Source organism: Myripristis murdjan, chromosome 20 (genome assembly GCF_902150065.1).
Source record: "Myripristis murdjan chromosome 20, fMyrMur1.1, whole genome shotgun sequence".
NCBI classification, from domain to species: Eukaryota; Metazoa; Chordata; class Actinopteri; order Holocentriformes; family Holocentridae; genus Myripristis; species Myripristis murdjan.
The window spans coordinates 25,511,206-25,534,158 of record NC_043999.1 but is presented as its reverse complement, the minus strand read 5'-3'; the positions used below and the strand labels follow the sequence as shown (position 1 = coordinate 25,534,158).

Sequence of the window (22,953 nt, the reverse complement as noted above, 5' to 3'; positions counted from 1 at the left end):
AATCTATTTAACATATTTATGATTTTTAACCATAAATCCTATTTATTCATTTTATGCAAGACTGTCATTTATGTCACATGAAAAAAATATGAATTTATTAATTTATTGATCTAATTAATTAACTGGTGGACTGGACTGTTAATAAGGCCTGGTAACCTGGGTTACACCAGTGTTCCACGGCCGGGACGAAAACCGCATTGTTCCTCCTGAATCCGAGGTTCGACTATTGGCCGAATCCTCCTCTCCAGCACCCTGGAGTAGACCTTCCCAGGTAGGCTGAGGAGTGTGATCCCCCTGTAGTTGGAACACACCCTCCGGTCCCCCTTCTTATAAAGAGGGACCACCACCCCGGTCTGCCACTCCAGAGGTACTGTCCCCAACCGCCACGCGATGTTGCAGAGGCGTGTCAGCCAAGACAGCCCCACAACATCCAGAGACTTGAGATACTCAGGGCGGATCTCATCCACCCCCGCCGCTCTGCCACTGAGGAGCTTACCAACCACCTCAGTGACCTCAGCTTGGGTGATGGACGAGTCCACCTCTGGGTCCTCGGCCTCTGCCTCCTTAACGGAAGACGTGACGACGGGATTGAGGAGACCCTCGAAGTATTCCTTCCACCGCCCGACAATATCCCCAGTCGACGTCAGCAGGTCCCCACCTGCACTGTAAACAGTGTCGGCAGAGTACTGCTTCCCCCTCCTGAGGCGCCAGAGAAGTTTGCCAGAATTTCTTCGAGGCCGACCGATAATCCTCCTCCATGGCCTCCCCGAACTCCTCCCAGCTCCGAGTTTTTGCCTCTGCCACTGCCCGAGCTGCAGCACGCCTGGCCTGCCGGTACCCGTCAGCTGCCTCGGGAGTCCCACAGGCCAACATGGACCGGTAGGACCCCTTCTTCAGCTTGACGGCATCCCTTACTTCCGGTGTCCACCACCGGGTTCTGGGATTGCCGCCACGACAGGCACCAGAGACCTTGCGGCCACAGCTTCGAACAGCCGCATTGACAATGGAGGACGAGAACATGGTCCATTCGGACTCAATGTCCCCCGCCTCCCTCGGGAGCTGGGAGAAGCTCTCCCGGAGGTGGGAGTTGAAGACCCCTCTAACAGAGGGTTCAGCCAGGCGTTCCCAACAGACCCTCACAGTACGTTTGGGCCTGCCAGGTCTGTCCAGCTTCCCCCTCCGCCAGCGGATCCAACTCACCACCAGGTGGTGATCGGTTGACAGCTCAGCCCCTCTCTTCACCCGAGTGTCCAAGACATACGGCCGGAGATCAGATGAAACGACCCTTTCACCTTTAACCCTTTGGTGCATAGTGGTCACTACAGTGGACAGCTGTTTAAAAGTCATTTTCTCCTAAATGCAATGGTTTCCATGGTGGAATTGCATATCAGGTGTTAGAATGTTCTCTGCTTTTTTATCCCCCATAAATGAGAAAAGAATCCATGTATGCAGCCGTCCATTGAGGATTTTGATACTGAGATAGCTGTATGAAAATGCCTGAAATATATTTTTGCCCCCCCCCCCCCCCCCCCCCCCCCCCCCCCTCCCATTGAGGTTATGCAGAGACTGTCAATTCTTGTTGCTGATAACATATTAATACAAGTATCATGACATGGTAATACCAGTCCTGCATCCTTAAAGAAGTATGGAGACTCACAAAAGTGTTCCTGCCCTAAGAAGAGTAAAAACACATAAGAAAAAAATCTGGACTCAGGCTTTCATAATTCATGCATCAAAGGGTTAAAGTGACCTTTAGTAGTCCTGTAAATAATGACACTGTGGTGTAGTGTTAAGGGAGAGACAAAGTCCATGTAAGGACGCTGGTGGGTGGTGATGGGTCAGTCAACATGGCTCTCACTCTCAAATCCAAGAGAGGTCAGTGTTTGTTTTAAATGTTCAAGTTTGTAATATTGGCAAACATTAACCAGTGTTTTATAACCTTAACCATTAAAACAGACCATTCCCTAACCTTAACAGTAACTTTTACCTAACATTAACCAAGTATTTCCAGTGGCTAGCTAGTTAGCTTACTCAAGAAATGGTCCTTTGGGTTGAGATTCTCCTGTGGGTTGTATGCGCTACTAATTTAACTGGAGCACTGCAGGGGGTATGTGAGATTTAAAATAATAATAATAATAAATATATATATATATATATATATATATATATATATATATATATATATATATATATATATATATATATATATATATATATATACATACATATATATATATATATATACACTACTCACAAAAAGTTAGGGATATTCGGCTTTCGGGTGAAATTTCAGGATGAACCTAAAATGCATTATAACCTTTACAGGTGAAGTTAATGTGACCTTCTGTAAACTTTTGAATGCACATGTCCAACTGTTCAATGTTTCAGTACTTTTTGCACAAGTTGCTGTTCTCTAACAAGGAGTTTAACGGCAAAATTCACATCAGGTGTTTGATGCTCCAGCTCATCGAGGTCGTATCATTAGGGAATGGCTGCTGGAGACTGGGGTACCTCAAATGGAGTGGCCTGCACTTTCTCCAGACCTGCATCCCATAGAAAACCTATGGAATCAGCTGAGTCGCCGTGTAGAGGCTCGGAGCTCTGTACCCCAGAACCTCAATGTCCTGAGGGCCGCCCTTCAAGAAGAGTGGGATGCCATGCCTCAGCAGACAATAAGTCGACTTGTGAACAGCATGAGACGTCATGGTGAAGCTGTAATTGATGCTCAAGGGCACATGACAAGTTATTGACACTGACATTTTTTGTTGTGGTATATCCACCAATGTTGTTGGCTTTTGTTTCAAGAAATTGTTTGAGATGAGGAAATCACCAGTGTATGCTTCTACTTAAATGCCCTACTTTCATGATATAATATCACTGTAGCGTGAACTTTTTATATTTTCCATAAATTTCACCCAAAAGCCAAATATCCCTAACTTTTTGTGAGTAGTGTATATATATATATACAGTACAGGCCAAAAGTTTGGACACACCTTCTCATTCAATGCGTTTTCTTTATTTTCATGACTATTTACATTGTAGATTCTCACTGAAGGCATCAAAACTATGAATGAACACATGTGGAGTTATGTACTTAACAAAAAAAGGTGAAATAACTGAAAACATGTTTTATATTCTAGTTTCTTCAAAATAGCCACCCTTTGCTCTGATTACTGCTTTGCACACTCTTGGCATTCTCTCGATGAGCTTCAAGAGGTAGTCACCTGAAATGGTTTTCACTTCACAGATGTGCCTTATCAGGGTTAATTAGTTGCTTTGTCAATGGGGTTGGGACCATCAGTTGTGTTATGCAGAAGTCAGGTTACCACACAGCCGACAGCCCTATTGGACAACTGTTAAAATTCATATTATGGCAAGAACCAATCAGCTAACTAAAGAAAAACGAGTGGCCATCATTACTTTAAGAAATGAAGGTCAGTCAGTCCGGAAAATTGCAAAAACTTTAAATGTGTCCCCAAGTGGAGTCGCAAAAACCATCAAGCGCTACAACGAAACTGGCACACATGAGGACCGACCCAGGAAAGGAAGACCAAGAGTCACCTCTGCTTCTGAGGACAAGTTCATCCGAGTCACCAGCCTCAGAAATCGCAAGTTAACAGCAGCTCAGATCAGAGACCAGATAAATGCCACACAGAGTTCTAGGAGCAGACCCATCTCTAGAACAACTGTTAAGAGGAGACTGCGCCAATCAGGCCTTCATGGTCAAATAGCTGCTAGGAAACCACTGCTAAGGAGAGGCAACAAACAGAAGAGATTTGTTTGGGCCAAGAAACACAAGGAATGGACATTAGACCAGTGGAAATCTGTGCTTTGGTCTGATGAGTCCATATTTGAGATCTTTGGTTCCACCCGTCGTGTCTTTGTGAGATGCAGAAAAGGTGAATGGATGGATTCCACATGCCTGGTTCCCACTGTGAAGCATGGAGGAGGAGGTGTGATGGTGTGGGGGTGTTTTGCTGGTGACACTGTTGGGGATTTATTCAAAATTGAAGGCACACTGAACCAGCATGGCTACCACAGCATCCTGCAGCGACATGCCATCCCATCCGGTTTGCGTTTAGTTGGACCATCATTTATTTTTCAACAGGACAATGACCCCAAACACACCTCCAGGCTGTGTAAGGGCTATTTGACCAAGAAGGAGAGTGATGGAGTGCTGCGGCAGATGACCTGGCCTCCACAGTCACCGGACCTGAACCCAATCCAGATGGTTTGGGGTGAGCTGGACCGCAGAGTGAAGGCAAAGGGGCCAACAAGTGCTAAACACCTCTGGGAACTCCTTCAAGACTGTTGGAAAACCATTTCAGGTGACTACCTCTTGAAGCTCATCGAGAGAATGCCAAGAGTGTGCAAAGCAGTAATCAGAGCAAAGGGTGGCTATTTTGAAGAAACTAGAATATAAAACATGTTTTCAGTTATTTCACTTTTTTTGTTAAGTACATAACTCCACATGTGTTCATTCATAGTTTTGATGCCTTCAGTGAGAATCTACAATGTAAATAGACATGAAAATAAAGAAAACGCATTGAATGAGAAGGTGTGTCCAAACTTTTGGCCTGTACTGTATATATACATACATATATATATATATATATAGATAGATAGATAGATAGATAGATAGATAGATAGATAGATAGATAAAAAATATCAGTCATTTTGATTCTGTTCAACAAGTGAACAGTATAACCATATCATGCAATCAGTAAAACTAGTTATACAACAGATATCATCCAACTTGTGTTAAATGTGAGTTAATTAGAGTTAATCGTGCTTCTCAGGAAAAAAAAAAAAAAAAAAAAAAAAAAAAGTGCAAACAACCATTTATTAAATTAACCACAATTTCAAAGTGAATATAATATTAAGCATAAAACGTAGTAGAAGTAGAAATAAAAAATAATGAAATACTAATTTAAAATGCTTTACTTTAAGCCCCCCTGCTAATTGTTGCTGTGCTGCCCTCTCTCTTTCCATGTCTGTGTAAGAGTAATTATTTAGGGGGGAGCCTCAGCCAAGTTTCTGCTGGAAACATACCATCAGAGGCAGTGGTCTTTTCTTCATAAACAAAAGAAGATGAAAATAAATAATGTTGGAGTGGAATACACAAAATAGAAAAATGTAATTGTCATGGGCTTGTAAATCCACAATGCATAAAGAAAACCCATACAAAAGAAACACTGAATAAAATGGTCAACACTGTGAAAAGTAATAGGGCAGACAGAAGACTGATTCATTTTGATTCTCAGAACTGGCGGCTGGCAGTGTAAACTCTGTGTAAACAGGAACATGCTATTTAGAAGTGCAAACATGAACTTGCACCACAGTGATTAGAATCTGTCAGTTTGTTTTGATGTTGGCCACTGCAGAAAAAGAATGCTTCACACTGATAAGTGCATGCAAAGCTTTTTTCCCCATGTCAGGATGTTTTTATTACATAAAACTGTGTGCAACTGCATTCCTCGAACTTCACCTGCTGGCCATGTTCAGATGATAAATCCAAGCAGGGCCAGTCCTAGCCTTTTGGGGGCCATATATAAGATTTCTTTGGGCACCCTAGATAAGACTGACAAGTCAGTTTTCCCATAGAAAAATATTGCAAGTGAACTGACAGTGTTGATGGACCAAATGTAATTGAACTGCAAGAATAAAGTACCCATCATTGGCTATGAACTGCTATGGATGAATAACTGCACAATAACCCGCAGTTATCAGTGGTATTTCATTAACAGGACCTTTTCATTTCAGCCATTAAAAGCCACAACAATCAGCACTTTGAATTCACAGGATATTTGTGACCATTAACTTACAACAATGTTAATGAAACTGTAATAACACTATACTCCACTTTAAATGAGCTGTCTCCAAAAAAATTACGTTCTCTTAAAACTAAACTGTGCTGCATTGGCAGCAGGTGGTTTTCCATCACGAACACAGACTCTACAGCTCCAGAGGCAGAAATACCTGGTGAAAGTGACAGAGGAAGAGAAAAGGAAGAGGAGAGAGCAAAAACTACAGGAGAGACAAGATGGCCAGTTAGTAACATGCATTAATGGAATGTGGACATGTGAGGAGGGGGACAGGGGAGAGAGGAGAGAGAGTCCATCACGTCCATCATGGGAGGCCCCCCGGCAGTCTAGGCCTATAACAGCAAAACTATGAAGTAGTCCTAATTATAAGCTTTATCAAAAAGGAAGGTTTTAAGCCTACTCTTAAACGAAGAGAGAGTGTCTGCTTCTCGGCGCCAAATTGGAAGATGGTTCCACAGAAGAGGAGCCTGACAGCTGAAGGCTCTGCCTCCCATTGGACTTTTGGAGACTCTAGGAACCACAAGTAAGCTGTTTTTTGAGAGAACAGTGCTCTAGTGGGGTGGCAAGGCACTATGAGCTCATTATGATAAGATGATGCCTGACCATTAAGGGCTTTGTAAGTGAGGAGGAGGATTTTAAATTCTATTCTGGATTTTACAGGGAGCCAGTGCAGAGAAGGACTAGTTTCTCTGCATCTTTTTCAGAAAGAAGTGCCAAATTTTTGCAGTATTGCATGGGTGAAAAAAGGCAGACTTAGAAGTTTGTTTAATGTGGGAGTTAAAGGACATATCCTGGTCAAAAATAAGTCCAAGATTCCTTGCGGTGGTGCTGGAGGCCAGTGCAATAATACAAGGAAAGATGTTTATGGTAAGTATGAATGAATGAATGAAGGATTTTATTTTCGAACAAGTATACAACAAAAAAATATTATATATATATATATATATATATATATATATATACATATATGTGTGTGTGTGTATGTGTGTGTGTGTGTGTGTATCCTGTATCCTGTTTGAAAAAGGAGTGGGAAGAAGTATACACTTTTTTATACCTACCCCTTTTTAACTATTCATCATAATTGATGTAATTGGATTCTATATAATTCAATACAACTGTACATACAATATAAGTACTAAACAAATTCAATATAATATGCGATTTCTACTATATATATATATATAAATATATATATATATACATGTATATATGTATATATGTGTGTGTGTGTGTGTGTGTGTGTGTGTGTATATACACACATACACATATACATACCTATACAGACATACATACATATTTACACGCACACACACACACACACACACACACACACACACACACACACACACATACACATTCATATACTTATATATACATATACATACAGACACACACACACACACACACATACATACATACACATACATCTATATCTATATCTATCTATCTATCTATCTATCTATCTATCTATATATATATATATATATATATATATATACATATACATACATATACACATACACATATACGTTTTTTCTTTCAATTTACATCCTACACATACTCCAAATTAACACCCTTCCTCTTCCAGATACCTACTGATAAAAGAATGTTTATACATCTTTTTAAACTGGTTTATGTTTGCACTCTGTTTAAGCTCTTGCTCAAGACTGTTCCACAAGTCCACCCCACAGATTGATATGCTCATACTTTTCCTTTTAGTTCTGACACTGAGTTTTTTAAAGTTCAGTTCTCCTCTCAAATTATAGCCACCTTCTCTTTCCCTGAACATTCTTTGTATATTTTTTGGCAACAGGTTATTTCTCTTTGTACATAATTTGTGATGTTTTAAATTTGACCAGGTCCATAAATTTCAAGGTATTTGATTTAATAAATAATAGGTTTGTGTGTTCTATATATCCTACCTTGTTTATTATCCTTATTGCTTTTTTTGTAATGTGCATATTGGCTGTAGGGTGCACTTGTAGTTATTTCCCCAGACTTCCACACAGTAAGACAGATACGGTAGAAACAGTGAACAGTACAGAGTGTGTAATGATTTATGATCCAGTAAGTGTTTCGTTTTCCCTAGTATTCCAGTGCATTTTGCCAGTTTAGCTCGGACGTGGCTTTTTTGTGGTCTATGATCACTCCAAGAAATTTACTCTCATAAACTCTTTCTATGTGTGTATTGTTTATCATCAGGTTTATCTGTACATTTGTGTTATGTTTTCCAAACAGCATGATCTTTGTTTTCCCCAGATTCAGTGATAATTTGTTTTTGTCGAACCACAGTTTCAATTTCTGCATTTCTGTAGTGATCATCCCCAAAATATGCTGCAAATTGTCCCCAGAACAAAAAATATTTGTATCGTCTGCAAACAAGACAAATTTCAATAATTTAGATACATTGCATATATCATTTATGTATAGGATAAACAGTTTTGGCCCTAATACCGACCCTTGTGGTACCCCACAAGTAATATCCATATAGTCTGATTTATATTCACCTATTTGCACAAATTGTTTCCTGTTTCTTAAATAACTCCTCATCCAGCTCAGCCCAATCCCCCTAATACCATAATTTTCTAATTTATTGAATAGTATATTGTGATTAGATAATGCATTTCTAAGATGTTTAGGGCCTGTTACAAGAACTTCAGTTCTGTCTGAATTTAGTAATAGAAAATTGGAGGTCATCCAGCTCTTTATGTCCTGAAGACATGCTTGAAGTTTGAACTGACTGATTTCATTTGGCTTCACTGAGAGATATAATTGGGTATCATTGGCATAACAATGAAAATTTATGGACTGTGGAAGGTCCTGTGGAAGAGCATTCCACAGCCTGGGAGCAACACACTGAAAGGCTCTGTTGGTTTTTAGCCTGGTACGAGGCACAACCAGTAGACCCTGGTCTACAGACCTAAGAAACCTGTTGGGTACATGAGGGTGAAGCAGGTCACACACGTACTCTGGTGCCTGAACATGGAGAGCTCAGTAAACCAAAAGAAGGACTTTAAAATTAATTCCATAACTGACAGGAAGCCAATGCAACAAGGTCAGAATAGGGATGATATGGCAGCTCTTCCGAGATTTTGTCAGTAGCCTGGCCGCAGTGTTCTGTACCAGCTGCAGGCGGTTGATGGCTGCCTTACTGAGACAGGTGAACACAGAATTGCAGTAGTCAAGCTGCGATGATACAAATGAATGAACAATCATTTCAAGTTCAGCTTGTGACACAACAGTTCTCAGTTTTGCAATGTTTGTAAGATGAAAAAAGCATGTGTGTGTCAAAGTGTTGATGTGTTTATCAAAGCTCATGGCATGATCAAAAATGACGCTGTTGTAATATTGCCTAAAGGGAGCATGTACAAGATGAACAGCGAAGGACCAAGCATAGAACCTTGTGGAACTCCATGTAGAACTTCTGCGCACATGGAGGATTCATCATTAACATGAACAAATTGAAAGCGAACATTTGTGGATTGTGGATTTCATTTGTTTTGAGGGCTGAAGGTAATGAAACTGGTCAAAGGCCACCCAACATGATATACAAGACATAGTAGAAACGTGTTTGTGATGCGTCAGAAACAAATGTAATCCTCAACAAAATACACCTACACCTAAATGTAATTAAGAATGCAGTTTACTTATATGGGATAGGTCATAGTGTAGCCAGGGATCATTCACAAGTGCAAACCAATAGGATATCAGTTTGGGAGAGAAACACAATTTAACTTAAGGGATAGGTGGATGTGAGAGGATGTTTAAAGATTTGCAAAGTTTTTTATTGTTTGAAATTTTTATTTACACCCACTAGAGCAGGATGATGTAACCATTTAAGACAGGAAGTATAATACATGTGAGGTCATTTCAATGAGACTTTACAGCTTTGAAAGCAATACATACAATTTATATAGCCTATTTTTTATAGCAAAATATTACATTTACTAACCTATAGAACGGTCACATGCTTGCAACTCACACTATCACCCTTTGGCACGCCTCATCACTGATGCAGATTCATCACTACAGATACTGGTGCATGATTTCCAGCCTAGACTGTTTTCTTAGAAGACCCATGACCCCTGTCCAATCCACCTCAAGAGGTGGGTTGCGTAGCCAAGTCAGACAAGGCAGGTTAACCCTTTTAACCCTTGTTGGACTTCACGCTCAGTCTACCAGCAATCTTTCATCTATGTGTGAGCTGAGTCCTGCGTGTTCTTTAATGAAGCAATATATTAAAGATATTCGGTCTCAAAATATCAGTTTATTTAGCCGTAGATGAATAAAGCATACAGAGCTCTGGGTCTGAATCTTCCTATCCCTGACCAACAACAGAGTGTGTCAGTTCACGACGTCTGACTGACTATTTTTTCCTGACCCAGTTTGATATACTAAACAGAATGTTGCATCAACATGTGAGTGTGTTCTTCTCCAGGATTGGTCCGTTGATCTGACTCTATTCTCTGCCTCAATGTTCTTGCATTCCAGTCGATCCCCACCAGTAGCTGTTAAACTTCAGTTGTCATCCAACCACTATGGCTCCCATTCTATAAAACCACAGAGCACAACACAGCACATCCTGTCTCTATACCCCTCAGGGGTCTCTTTTACCAAATATGGGGTAAACCAGGTCTTCTAAGAACATCCCTACAAGGTCTTCTCCTAAGAACATCACTTCCTGTTCTTCTCAGCTATTTCTCTTATGTGCTTATTCTTGCACGTCTCTGTTTGTTGCATATCTTCAGTACTTTTCCACTGTCTCTACAATATCCTGTTATGCACAATGTTCTCACAGCAAACTTTATTACTTAAGCATAGCCTTCCTATGAATTAATAAATGCATTACTTCTGATTAATGTGTTCTACTTATTTTTGCTAAGCATCAAACCATGGCATATATCTACACCCTGTAAAGCCTGAACCATCAAATAATTGACCGAAAATTCCAATTCTTTGAAACCGGAGCCATTATTGGTCCAACTAAACAGCCAAAGAAAAAAAAAATTCAAATATCAATTCCCAACTATGAGTTTCAATTTGTGTCATATTTGGTACATCAGGCAATTGTGCTTGAATTGTTTTTTTTTTTTTTAAACAAACAAAAACATCATAAAACACAAAAATTATTTAACACATTGGTAATTCCAAACATATAAAAGGACACGTTTCCTTCCAAACACAGAAAATAACACTTTTTCCATTATTTAGTATTATCTTTTTATTATTTTGACTTTGATTTGGTGAAAATGACCTCAATATACCTGCTGTGTTAAATTTGAGACAGCCATTTTCAACACGGTTTCACAAACAAAAACGTTATGAAATGTTCAGTAATTTCACATTGCACCAACTCAGTAATTTTTCCTATCGATGTTTCAGTAAAAATTTGCTGTACAAGGCTGAAAACAGTCATGTCATAAATATGACACGTGCAGCTTTATAGGGTTAAGCATAAAACCAACGCTCGTTCAACCCTGAGTCCTTCGTGTGAAAGGCATATAATACACTCTCTTCCTTGCCACATCTGCCTACTAGTAACAATGGCCTCACTTATTGCTCACTACTTTCAGATAGAGGTTGTTGAGTTGCCACAACACTGTGATAAATATTTTTCACAAAGACTTTTGTTTTCCATTTCTGTTCTCTAGTAACCACAGCAAGAAAGGCAAGGCAAGTCAGAGAGAGGAAACAGCACCGGAACAAACGCTTCAGTTGGGACTGTTTGCAGATCTTAGTGATCACAAGGCCAAAGAAGCAAATACTTAACTGGGTGAGCTTTAATGTTTAAAAACTGAATATTTTTGAAAGATGTCAAAAAATATTGTTTTAGCCATTTCAGACCAACAAATATAGTACAGCTGTTTACAAGTTAGATGTTTACTTTTGAATTTGATAACAGAAATATAACTAACGAGTCATTACATCCTGTGGCCAATATACACATCTCTCTCTCTTTCTTTCTCTCTCTCTCTCTCTCTCTCTCTCTCTCTCTCTCACACACACACACACACACACACACACACACACACAAAGAGATAGATGTACAAATAAATAAAAACAAGATTTTCCCACAGGATTTCATACCCTTTAAACTAAGTGTAACTACAAATCCAAATCTCTGTGAAGTCTGCTGATGGTGAAAAGTAGGGTGCCTGGTTTTTTGGTGGCAGGTGATGTCACCACCTGTTGTACTTTATGGGGGGGTGACATCACATAGATTTTGGTTTGGGGTTTACTCTTTGAAAGCAAGAGATATTTAGGATCAGATCTTGTATGGCTGTAGGCTGTGAACAAAGCTGAAGAAAAAGACTTACTTCAACATCTCCAGCCCCAAATTAGACTTCCTAGGACGTTTTCTGTCCTGTTTGCAATTACCTCACTCACATGCCCGCCAAGACATTATAAGGAAAAATTGGCACATTCTGGCATCAGATACAAGGTTGGGAACCACCTTTACTGCCCTACCGCTGTTCTCTTACAAACAAGTAAAGGGAGAAACATCAGAGACTTTGATTGTCAGATCTAACCATTACTGTGTCACCCCTTCTTTTACCACCCCAAAAACCACAAAGTTCTGACAAATGCCATGCCCTTATCACCCGTATCCTGCAATCCTACCCTTTAACATATACTGCACTGTTTACCCACAAAATTGTTGTTTTTGTGATTTTCATTGTAATATTTTTTTACTGGTAATTAAAACTTGCCTCCACACTTGCTGCTGATTTCACTAAACAAAGATGGCAGACCTTCTCTTTCTTTGTTTCTCACTGGTTCAGGTCTATCCACCATCATTAATGGAAGAGACACATCAGTTGGCTTGTTTTCCACATGGTTTGTTTTCCATATTCATTAAAAATGCATTGGTGACATGTCCTTACCAATATCAGTACCAATAGCAACAAAGTGACTCATGAATTGTGCCTACCAATTTAGTGCTTTGGCATTTTAGCTCAATTGGTTGGTGTAGCGTCAATACCAAGTTTCCAGGTTTGCAAATTTTTGAAAGAGAGACAATTTTTTGAAAGAGAGAGATGTGGAATACTTGATGAGAAACATTTTCAAAAAAAAAAAGAAAAGAAACTACAAAATAATGTCTCCGACACCCTTCCTAGATATACACTGTATCACTAAAGAATATCAGCCAACTCCCTTGCTTCTAGTGAAGTTGGGTATTGCCTAATTCTACTTCCTCTTTGTATTAGTGGCCAAGAGTCCTCAAACATGCTTGATCTTTTTTTTTTTTTTTTTTATGTAACTTTTCCACTGACACAACTTATAACATGACAAAACAAATGTAAGATAGACAGGTCCTCTCTGAAGGCACTACTTTGTGTTGAACTACCTGTTCTGTTCCTTAACAGCGTGACTTTTCTCCTTCCTGTCAACCTGAAAAGAATGGCAGAAGCTTTATCTTGCTGCCTGAGTATTTTTCACTGTCTCTAATATGTAGGCTGTTATTTCCTTCTAACTCTGGTCTAAAGGGTGTACAGACTGAATGAACCAGAGACTGGCAAGACTCCAGAATGTCTGGGCTAGCATTTATTGTAAATCTTAAAACTGAAGTGCAGATGGAGTAATTAGGCTATTTAAGGGAGATTTTTTTCAATATTACTTTAATGGTGTCATAACTCTCTTCTAAAACTATTCATAGTTAATATAAAAAATTTTGCTCAAACATTAAGTTAATATTAGTATAAAAGATTACCTGAAGAGGCTTGTTTTTTTTTTTTTCCCTGGAAATGTCAGTGGGATGTGAGGAATAGAAAGATGGAATGATGAAAACTGTTTATGTACAGTAACTAAGAGATAACAGTGCAAAAATTGTAGTTTTAATCAAAGCAGCATAGAACATTTACATAGGCACATAGACACTAGACAGCATGAAACATAAACATAAAATAATCAAATGTAAATATATTAATATTTCATAGAGCACAGCTGATTTTACAACAGAAAATGGTTTGAAACTTTAGAGTATAGGGGCTTGGGGAGTGAAGTGCAGTCATCATCATCATCATCATCATCATCATTACCATCATCATTGTCATCATTTACACAGAACTTAATTTGTTAACAAGGAAATAAAGATTCAAAAGGAAAAAAAATGTCAAAAACAAAAAAGTAAGAATCAATGCATTAAGAAGTGAAAAAAAAAATTGTCTTTAACATTTATGTAGACCTGGACATGTATGATCTGGACAGAGAACAGTTAGAATCATTCATGTTTAGTCTTGAGTTCAGACTGAGGGACATGTCAAAATCAGTTACCTTCTGCCTTCACCCTGTAATGGGGACAGTGAGAATCCATCACCAGTAGAGCTTCTTTAAGGTACACAGGAAAGGACAGAGTGTGCATGGGCACAATAACAAAACTGTGGCCAGAACAACCAGGTGTACTGCATTTTTGAGTGACATAATGTGCCACCTGAAATTATAGCACAACATTTTTGTAGATGTGGTGCCAAATAAGACAGTTTCAGATTTACATTCACTTCAGGAACAGAAAGTTTTGAGATATCCAGCACTTTATGTTTGCCAAGCAGCTTGTGAAATGTTGGTGGATGATGAGTGAGATGTTTAAGCTGGTTTTGTGTACATAGCAGTGGGAACAGACCCCATGTTTGGGAATGACGTTGCTGAGTGGGCGCAGAGGAAGGAGAAGCCCTGTGGGACACCACAGGTGATTTCTGCAGAGGAAAACGATGATCTTGGTGCTGAGTCAATTCAGTGCTAAGCCTGAGATACCCAGCAATTGCATAAAGTGGGAAGGATATACCTAGTCTGTTTCTGGGTCTAAAGCCTGATCGGAAAACTGTTTACAAATAAGATATCAATTGTGAAAGAGCTACTTTTTTTTTTTTTTTTTTTTTTTTTTTTTTTAAATAAAACATTAAAAATGTGAGTTTATAACAGGACCTACAGTATGTATGGGCTGATGGATCTAGATTTGATGTCTTCTTAACTATACTGATGATTACAGATTAGAACTGTTAATGCCGGTAGGTTTGCAGGAACTCCATACATTTTGTCAAACAGCATTTAATATACAACCAGGCAATACTGTACGCCTCTGATTCCCTCATTGCCCTCAACATCATGACTGAAGACATTCCATGAACAGCTCATGCAACACTTCATTTGTGTTAGGTTTGAGAGTGACCACAATGGTATGTTCATTTTGAAATTATGGTACAGCAACCACTTCAAATAATATCAACGGAACAGGAGCATTTTAAAACGTCATAGAGGGAACATCTTGAGCAAATAATGTACCAAGTTATTTCTAGAAAAAAAAAAAAAAAAAAAAAAAACATTTCAATTGTGAGTCCTCTATAATGCATGAACCCTGACTTGAATCTAGTTTGGTGTGATTTTTGTTGTCGTATTAGTTCTGCTGATTTGACTGACAGTGATGTACTTCCGTAAGCATGGGAAGCGTTTCACCAGCAGCAGTCGACAGTGGTTCTGGAACTTTTTCCCAACAAATGTATAGAAGATGGGGCTAATGCAGAAGTAGAGGTAGGCGAGGTTACGTGTGACTTGAAGACCATAACCCAGACTCTGCAGGTCTTCACAAAGGGTGGCGTTTGTGTACATCAGTAATATAATATTGTAGGGGGCCCAGCACACAAAAAATAGCACAACAATGACGAATATCAGTCTGACTGTCTTGAACTTGGTAACCATTTTGGACATTATAACAGTGATGGTAATTCTGATGTAGCAGTACGCAATTACAGTCAGAGGAAACAGGAAGAAAAGGAAAAGTTGGATGTAAAGTCCAGCGGTTTCCAGTTGGGGACCATTAATAAAAGTGTGATTACTAGAATACTCTTCACAGAAGCTGTTACCAGTGTGATCTCTGTAAGAGGAATAAAGAATCATTGGTTTGATACATGCCAGTCCACTGATCAGCCACACTCCAGCACAGGAGGCCACTGCATAACCACGTCTCCTCAGTCGTGATGCAGTCAGGGAGTAAACAACCGCAAGGTGTCGGTCAAAGGTCAGAAGAGTTAGGAACAGGACAGAACTGTAGAAGCCAAGGAAGTAGGTGCTGCCTACAATCTTGCACATGGTTGAGCCAAAGACCCAGTTAGACAGCTGTTGGTAGATTCCCCAGAAAGGAAGGCTGCACATGAAGATCAGGTCGGACACCACCAGGTTCAGCAGAAAAATGTTGGTCACTGTGGTCAGCTTTTCAAACCTGGGAGTCAAGAATTAGTTTCAACATTGAGATGGCTAGTAAAACAAACACTGAGATTAATGTTGAGTCATACCAAAATTAACTCAATTCAAGGACTGAAATTCAGACCAACCAACCGTCAACACAGGATGCAGGTGTTGTTCTGCATCAGCAACTCACCAGCACCTTTTTTATTGAAGCATGCACTAAGGACTAAAAATGGCCCTAATCTCAACTTGATGTTACCTGATGTTCAACTTGACTGACTGTCAATGACTTTCCAGTAGTGGAAAAGACAATGAGTGTTGATATTTCAGTTATAGAGATTAGAATTAGGGAATCATTTTCCTTGAGCTCTTGTGTGCAAGCCACTGACATTGCATCTGTCCAACTTTCCATAAAATAATATTTCAGTCCATGCTTTTTCATTCTGTGTAGGCCCAATGAAACATTGCAGAGTTCATCTCTGAGATTGTCTTTTAAGAGCATCAGAAATATTTTCATATTTGCAAAGATATAAGTATGGGGAGGAGTGCTGAGTCATAGTAGAAAGTGTGACAATATGGGTTTCCATCTCCTAATCAGTTCAGCTACAACAGAGTATAGAGCATATGCGGAGGGAGAGGGAGGGATTTTACCACGAGCACAAAAATCTGCTGGGAAGATGTCGTCCTACTCTCTACCATTTGGCCATTTTTGTCTGTCCATGTGCTGACAATCTGCTTTAATTAAATCAACCCATGCCCCTGCTGGCCAAGGATTAAAGTGTCACAGGACCCCCAGTTTCAGTTCTGCTTCGCCAAGCCCACTAGTTTGAAATGTATAGTACAATGCACTGGGTGGACAGAGCAGCGATGGACATACAACAGAGGGATGGTTATCACCTACTTTTGATTTTTAACCTTCTTTTTAATCTCGAAAGGGAATTGTTGATTTAGTGACTTAAATATTGACAGTTTTGCACTTACATTTACAGTAGAAGAAACCTCTATCATTATTGTTGCTTATCTCAAAAAATACAAAGGCACAGACACAAAGGACGAAGACCCCTAAAATGAAGCAAAACTATGCCAGGAGTGCTGACTTGCAAAGCAGAATTCAAGTCCATTTAACATCTTTTGGAACACAAGGTAGGGAGTAAAACATACTGTAACATCCCAAGATTTGCTGGGAAACTCTAAAAACCTTGTAGAAACAATGGCTGACATACTAACTGTGCACTGATTTGTTACTGTGGGGAGGCCACAGATGATCAAACAGCCAATGTATTAAAAAATAACGCAGAGACTCTGGTTTTCTATTTGTATAATCTTTTTGTCCTGCAACTGCACAATTTGGATGATCTGCACCTTCCGTCTAACTTACCAAATATTGAGAAATTTTGACTTTAAAAAAAATCACATACCTATCTATAAAGTAGCACATCCCTCTCGATCTGCTTTTTCTCTTCCAACATGTTCATGTTTAAAAACATCTTCTGGCAAATGAGTGTGGCCATATTAGTGTACCTATTAACCACGCATATGATACAACACAGTCAGTCATGGAGTGCATGAACATCAATAATGTGATCGTCCTATGAGATGGGTATTGGGGAAAAATGCTACTAGCATCAAGTAACTTTTCATTATACATGAAAAAGTTCTGAAGCATGCATTACTGTAGTGTAGATATGCAACTAAGCAAAACAGTGAGGTTTATGACAATAGCTCCTGCATGCTTGAGCCACGACATGGCCACGCAGAATACTGCTTGTGCACCGACTTGGAGAATCGATGCCAAGGAGCACTGACGCTGTTCTGCAGCTAAGCTCTGTCTCCTAAACATCACGTTCTCATACAGCTAAACTGCATTCTCAATTATGCTTCAAGGGGAATGAATTTTTGTCATAGGTTACATTTGCTTATAATGTATCAACTAAGAGTTTTTTTTAATACCTAAACCCACTCCAAACTCTTTACTCCTAACAGTAAATAAAAATACAGTTTAGTTGTATGGGAATGGAATTTTTAGCAGACAGGGTTGGGCAGTCCGTGGAGGGCCAACACCGTACTTAGACACAGAAATGCTTGTTTTTCCTTTTATCCCGTTTCTATCTCAGATCATTGTAAGGACTGACACAAGGACGATAGTGCTTAAAAACAATTTGAATAATCCAGACACAGGCCAATACATTCGCATAAATCAAGCACCATATGTGTTGCAAGGATGCACACCAATACAAAATGCAGAACTGTGCCCAGACACTATTATAAAAATGTGCAAGGGTGCATTTCACACTTCAGGCCAGAGCAAAGGGCTCTTGTTTTGGAAGGTCAGTCGGTAATATAGTAATGACCTGACCCACCTTGTGATCCATAAAAGTTTTTCTGAGCGTGACTTATTAACTTAATATGTTCTAATGCTGAAATAGCTGCTTTCATCTTTGGTTGTCTGAGGCCGCTCACTCACCGGTAGATGATGACCAGGACCAGTCCATTGCTGAGGAGACTGAGGAGAAACATGATGAAGTACAGGGAGGACAGGTGAGCTCCCAGGAGGTTATCATCATCCCTTACACATGGACCAACCCCCACTGGGTCATCTGTGCCATCTGTGCCATAGTCATAATTGTCAGATGGAGTTATGGTCTCCATCTCTAATGCCTTTAGGAAAATCTGTTTAAAAAAAAAAAATCCATTTCAACATGATAAAATTTGTAAAATGGTCATTCTTTAAAAACGATTGAGAATAAACAATCTGTTATATATTTGTGCTCCTGTGAGGAATAAAAAAAAAAAAAAAAAAAGAATCAACAACTGGAAAACTGAAATCCTCCAAGGAGTCCCATAAAGCAAAGCCAAATGTATTTCAGCATGAGGAGCATGGTAAGCTGAGCTAACTTACTGCCTACTCCAACCCTTAGCTGGACGAAGACCTTCTGTCTGCTGCCTGACTGTCTCAAGGCTCAGGCTGTTTGACTCAGAGTGAGTTCAGATCACTCTAAGATAAGTCAGCCAGAGAAAGGAAGTATGAGAAAAGCGTGCGCGCATGTGTGTGTGTGTGTGTGTGTGTGTGTGTTAATGCATGTGGGAGGGGAAGGGCTAGGCCAAGACCACAGCATACTGTAGTAGCACACCCTCTGAATCAGTGAGCTCTCTCCCACAACTTTTCCATTGGGTCTGCGATATCCATGCATGTAATAACTGCCCATACTGCCACAAAGTAAAACACTGGGGGAAAAAAAACAAACAAAAAACAAAACTGTAATGACGCCTATAATGTAATAACAAGCCAAAAATGCAATAAAATCTTTAAATGATAATGTAAAAGCAATTTAATTTTCTTGTTAACTTGAGGCATTATTTACCATTTTTATATAAATGTGGCCCAGAGTGCATACCATTAAAGGAAACATTCACCCTTTTTGAAATTTTACATAAATATTTCATATATAATTTCATTTATACATGGTTACATGTGTGTGTGTGTGTGTGTGTGTGTGTGTGTGTGTGTGTGTGTGTGTGTGTGTGTGTGTGTGTGTAGGTAGATAGATAGATATATCCAGTCATATATTTGTACATTTACAATCAACAGTTCAGTTTTCTGATCATGCACAGTTATTAAAGAGACATTTTTACCCATTTTGAAAAAAGCGATATTATTTTATTTCCACCATAGCTGTTATGTGTTATTGTGAACACAATATCCTGAAAACTTCTCATGGTGCAGTTTTTTCTGTTCACCTTATTTCTCCTTTGCCAAGAACATTGCCAAGAAGTGATGGCTACATAGCTTAGTTCTGGAGAGTGATACTTGTAAAGTGGTAGCACTTCAACTGTCCAACATAACAGGAAGGGATTAAGGAAAAATAACATCACATTTTCTCATTTTTCAGTTTTCATTTTGCCAGTTTATGATAGATCACATAAACAGTTCTAACACTGTTGCTGTGTCTGGTGGCTCTTTCCCTGGGAAAAATCCTCTGTCACATGGGAAGAGATGTGTTTATGTCTCCAGCTTGATAAAAATAACTACAAGAAGAAGAACTCACTTAACATGATATGTGATGGCCACCATGACAGGACAGACACATAGAAGAGCGCTACCTACAGGAACTCAAGCATCATTGACAGAAACTCAATGGAAATTGTCACATTGCTGGAAACCCTGAGCAATGAGAGCTTGTCGCAAAAGAAAAAATGAGGATTGCATAGTGTCCTGATGGCTTTTGGAGTAAAAATGTGTCCTTTGAGTAAATGATGTGACACTCCACTGTGAATAGGCTTGTGAAGCCCTAGAAAGTTTTTCTCACTGTCAACAAAACATCATCCAGCTAATTTTAGGGGATGTTGAAAAAAGCCAAAATGCTTCATATAATTATTACAGTTATGCAGAGCACATTGTACTTCAATTATGTTGATGATGGTGATGATTAGTATTACTGTTATTATTGTTACTGTTTTGTTGTTGTTGTTGTTCCTCTTCTTCTTAGTCCTCGTCATCTTCTTATTATTATTATTAGAATCATCAGCTGTGCTGTGGTTCATATGCCAACAGTTCCTGCACATACCTGGACAATAAAGTTTTTGGAAGATTTCTGAAGAAAACAGTTTGCATCACATTCAGCATACATTTTTTTTTTTTTTTTTTTGGCGCAACTTCACAATCATTTGTTCCTAAGCAGTAGATTTATGTAGAAGCAAATGAACCCCAATGAGCATTCATAGCTTTCACCTGAAACAGGTGTGCACAGGCTAGTGCTGATTTGCTTAAGGATTTGGGCATCTTTTTAAAGGAGACTGTCCTCTAGCAAAAAAAAAAAAAAAAAAAAAAAAAAAAACAAAGGTTTTTTGTTCCACAGCTTATTATGGCCTGTAGTTACATTTTAAACTTAAAATACCTCCAGCACTGTGCTGTGGTATTAAATGAGCGACAAAATCTGCAGGAGGAAGCTGGTGGGTCGACTTGACTCAGCCAGCTGCAGTTCAAATCCAAGCTGGAGTAATGTTTATTTTTAGTTTGTGGGAATGTAGGAATGAGGAGACTTGTAGACGAGTTGTTGAGTTTAAGTCTTTAATTTCCCAACCTAAAACAATAACTTAGCAGCAGCAGTTATGTAATAATGGCAAACGCAATGAACAGCAACCATAAACCAGCCTCAGCTACCTCTATGTAAACGTGCCCTGCGTTCCAAATCACAAACTTATACTTTTTACTTTTAGTATGTACTGCAGCTGCCCTTACAAAGTATGTAGTTTAGTATGCAATATGCATGCATATGCATACTATTGGGACACACTACATACACCATCCCTGACCTCCGACCCTTTTGCTCACTTCCTCCTCCGTCCGTAGCGCCACATTTGAATGTTGTTGTCAAAATGCCGCTGCTGTTTCATACTGCGCTGTCCTCTGTCTGATTTATTATCTTCTGTCTTTCTGTCGCTTCTGCTGTCACTGAGCAAGTTTTGTATGATATGTGTGTTTTGTTGTCATCCGTATGTGGGCGTGGCTTGTACACGCAACTCAGTTAGTGCGAAGTAACGTCCGCTGTGCAACCATTTCTCCTCTGCTTCCGGTTGAAAATTGATCTTCTTATATGTGTAATAATTCAGTCATGGGCCTCTTTATATTGTAAACCACTTCACCCTTACAGCAACTAGCTCTTTCAGTGATTTTGTTTTCAAATGTACTATGGCTCAGGATAATGCATGCATGGAATTTAGTTACTAGGGTGACAAATGAATGGATCTCAATAACACCTCACAATACTGGGCCCTGAATGGTGGACAAATCCAATTCAAATGAGGTAAACCTGCTGAGTCAGTCAGTCAATTATTAATAAAGTCATTCACAACAGTTTTAATAATGTCTTCATTAGGTCATTTTTGATTGTGTATGTACATATAAATGTACATACTGCCAAAACCAGTTCAGAAATAATGAGAGGATGCTGTGTCATAATTAAGGTTTATTTTTAATGTTCAATTATTTTCCAGTAAAATTAGTACCTATGCAATACTCACGCACAATACTGTAACCATATGTACAACAATACCAAGCTACACATGGCATTTTCCCAGCATTTAAAAAAAAAGAAAAAAATCCACAATCTGAAAGACTAGAATTGGAATAATATGTTTCCCAGATTCAAGGAATATATTACTGTTGCACTGAAGTAAAAAATATAAAGAAAAATTAAAATGACAAAATACACAGACATCTGAAGGATTGGAGACTGAATGTTCAAACAAAATGACTGACCATCTGCAGTGAAGATGGTGACGATTATTACACAGAAGGAAATGTTGAGCAATAACTAACTATTAAGATAACTGTCTTTTCTTGGAAACAGAGAGAGAATGTAAACAGAGAAATAGCACCATGACCAAGTTTTTAATACACTGCTGTGCATGTGTGTTAACATTAAAACACTACAAGGGCCAAAAAACAGATAAACAAAGCCAAGTGGATTATCACAGTCACACATTCAAGTACATATTCTTATTATGTCCTTGCCTTGAAAAGGCAACACATCTTATTCTCTTGCATACTAATTATTTTTATTATTATTATTTTTATTCTGCACATTTTAGCATAGGGCTGGCAGTTTACCACATGGCCGCGCAGTTGCAACAGTGGCAAGCACATTTAAAGGTTCTTCAGAAACTTTAGCTAAGTCTATGTTTTTCTTGTTATTTACCAAGCAAACAAACAAAAAGAATATGGCCTGGATCTCATTGCTGATTGGTCAATAGGATGCTGGCATCAGCCTCAATGGCAGGAGGCTAACAGTTAGCATTTAGACATCCAGCCAGTATCCAGCACTCAGTAACAATGAGAGCAAGAAAGCACCACTACTGTGCTACAGAACAGCTGGGAGGGAAGATAAATTATATCATTGTTTTCAAAAAGGGTGAAATGTCCCTTTAATGACTGTGAACCATCAGGAAT

General features: G+C 39.1%; 1 protein-coding gene across 1 annotated transcript; it reads right to left on the bottom strand.

Moving 5' to 3' along the window:
- Nucleotides 1-14,739: 14,739 nt before the first annotated feature.
- On the bottom strand, nucleotides 14,740-18,962 carry LOC115378867 (C-C chemokine receptor type 3-like). The gene is made up of 3 exons (XM_030079406.1): nucleotides 18,904-18,962; nucleotides 18,469-18,674; nucleotides 14,740-16,038 (listed from the first exon to the last, which is right to left on the bottom strand). The coding sequence occupies exons 2-3, from the start codon at nucleotides 18,651-18,653 to the stop codon at nucleotides 15,189-15,191; spliced, it is 1,035 nt and encodes a 344-aa protein (XP_029935266.1). The 5' UTR covers nucleotides 18,654-18,674; nucleotides 18,904-18,962; the 3' UTR covers nucleotides 14,740-15,188.
- Between the last annotated feature and the right edge of the window lie 3,991 nt (nucleotides 18,963-22,953).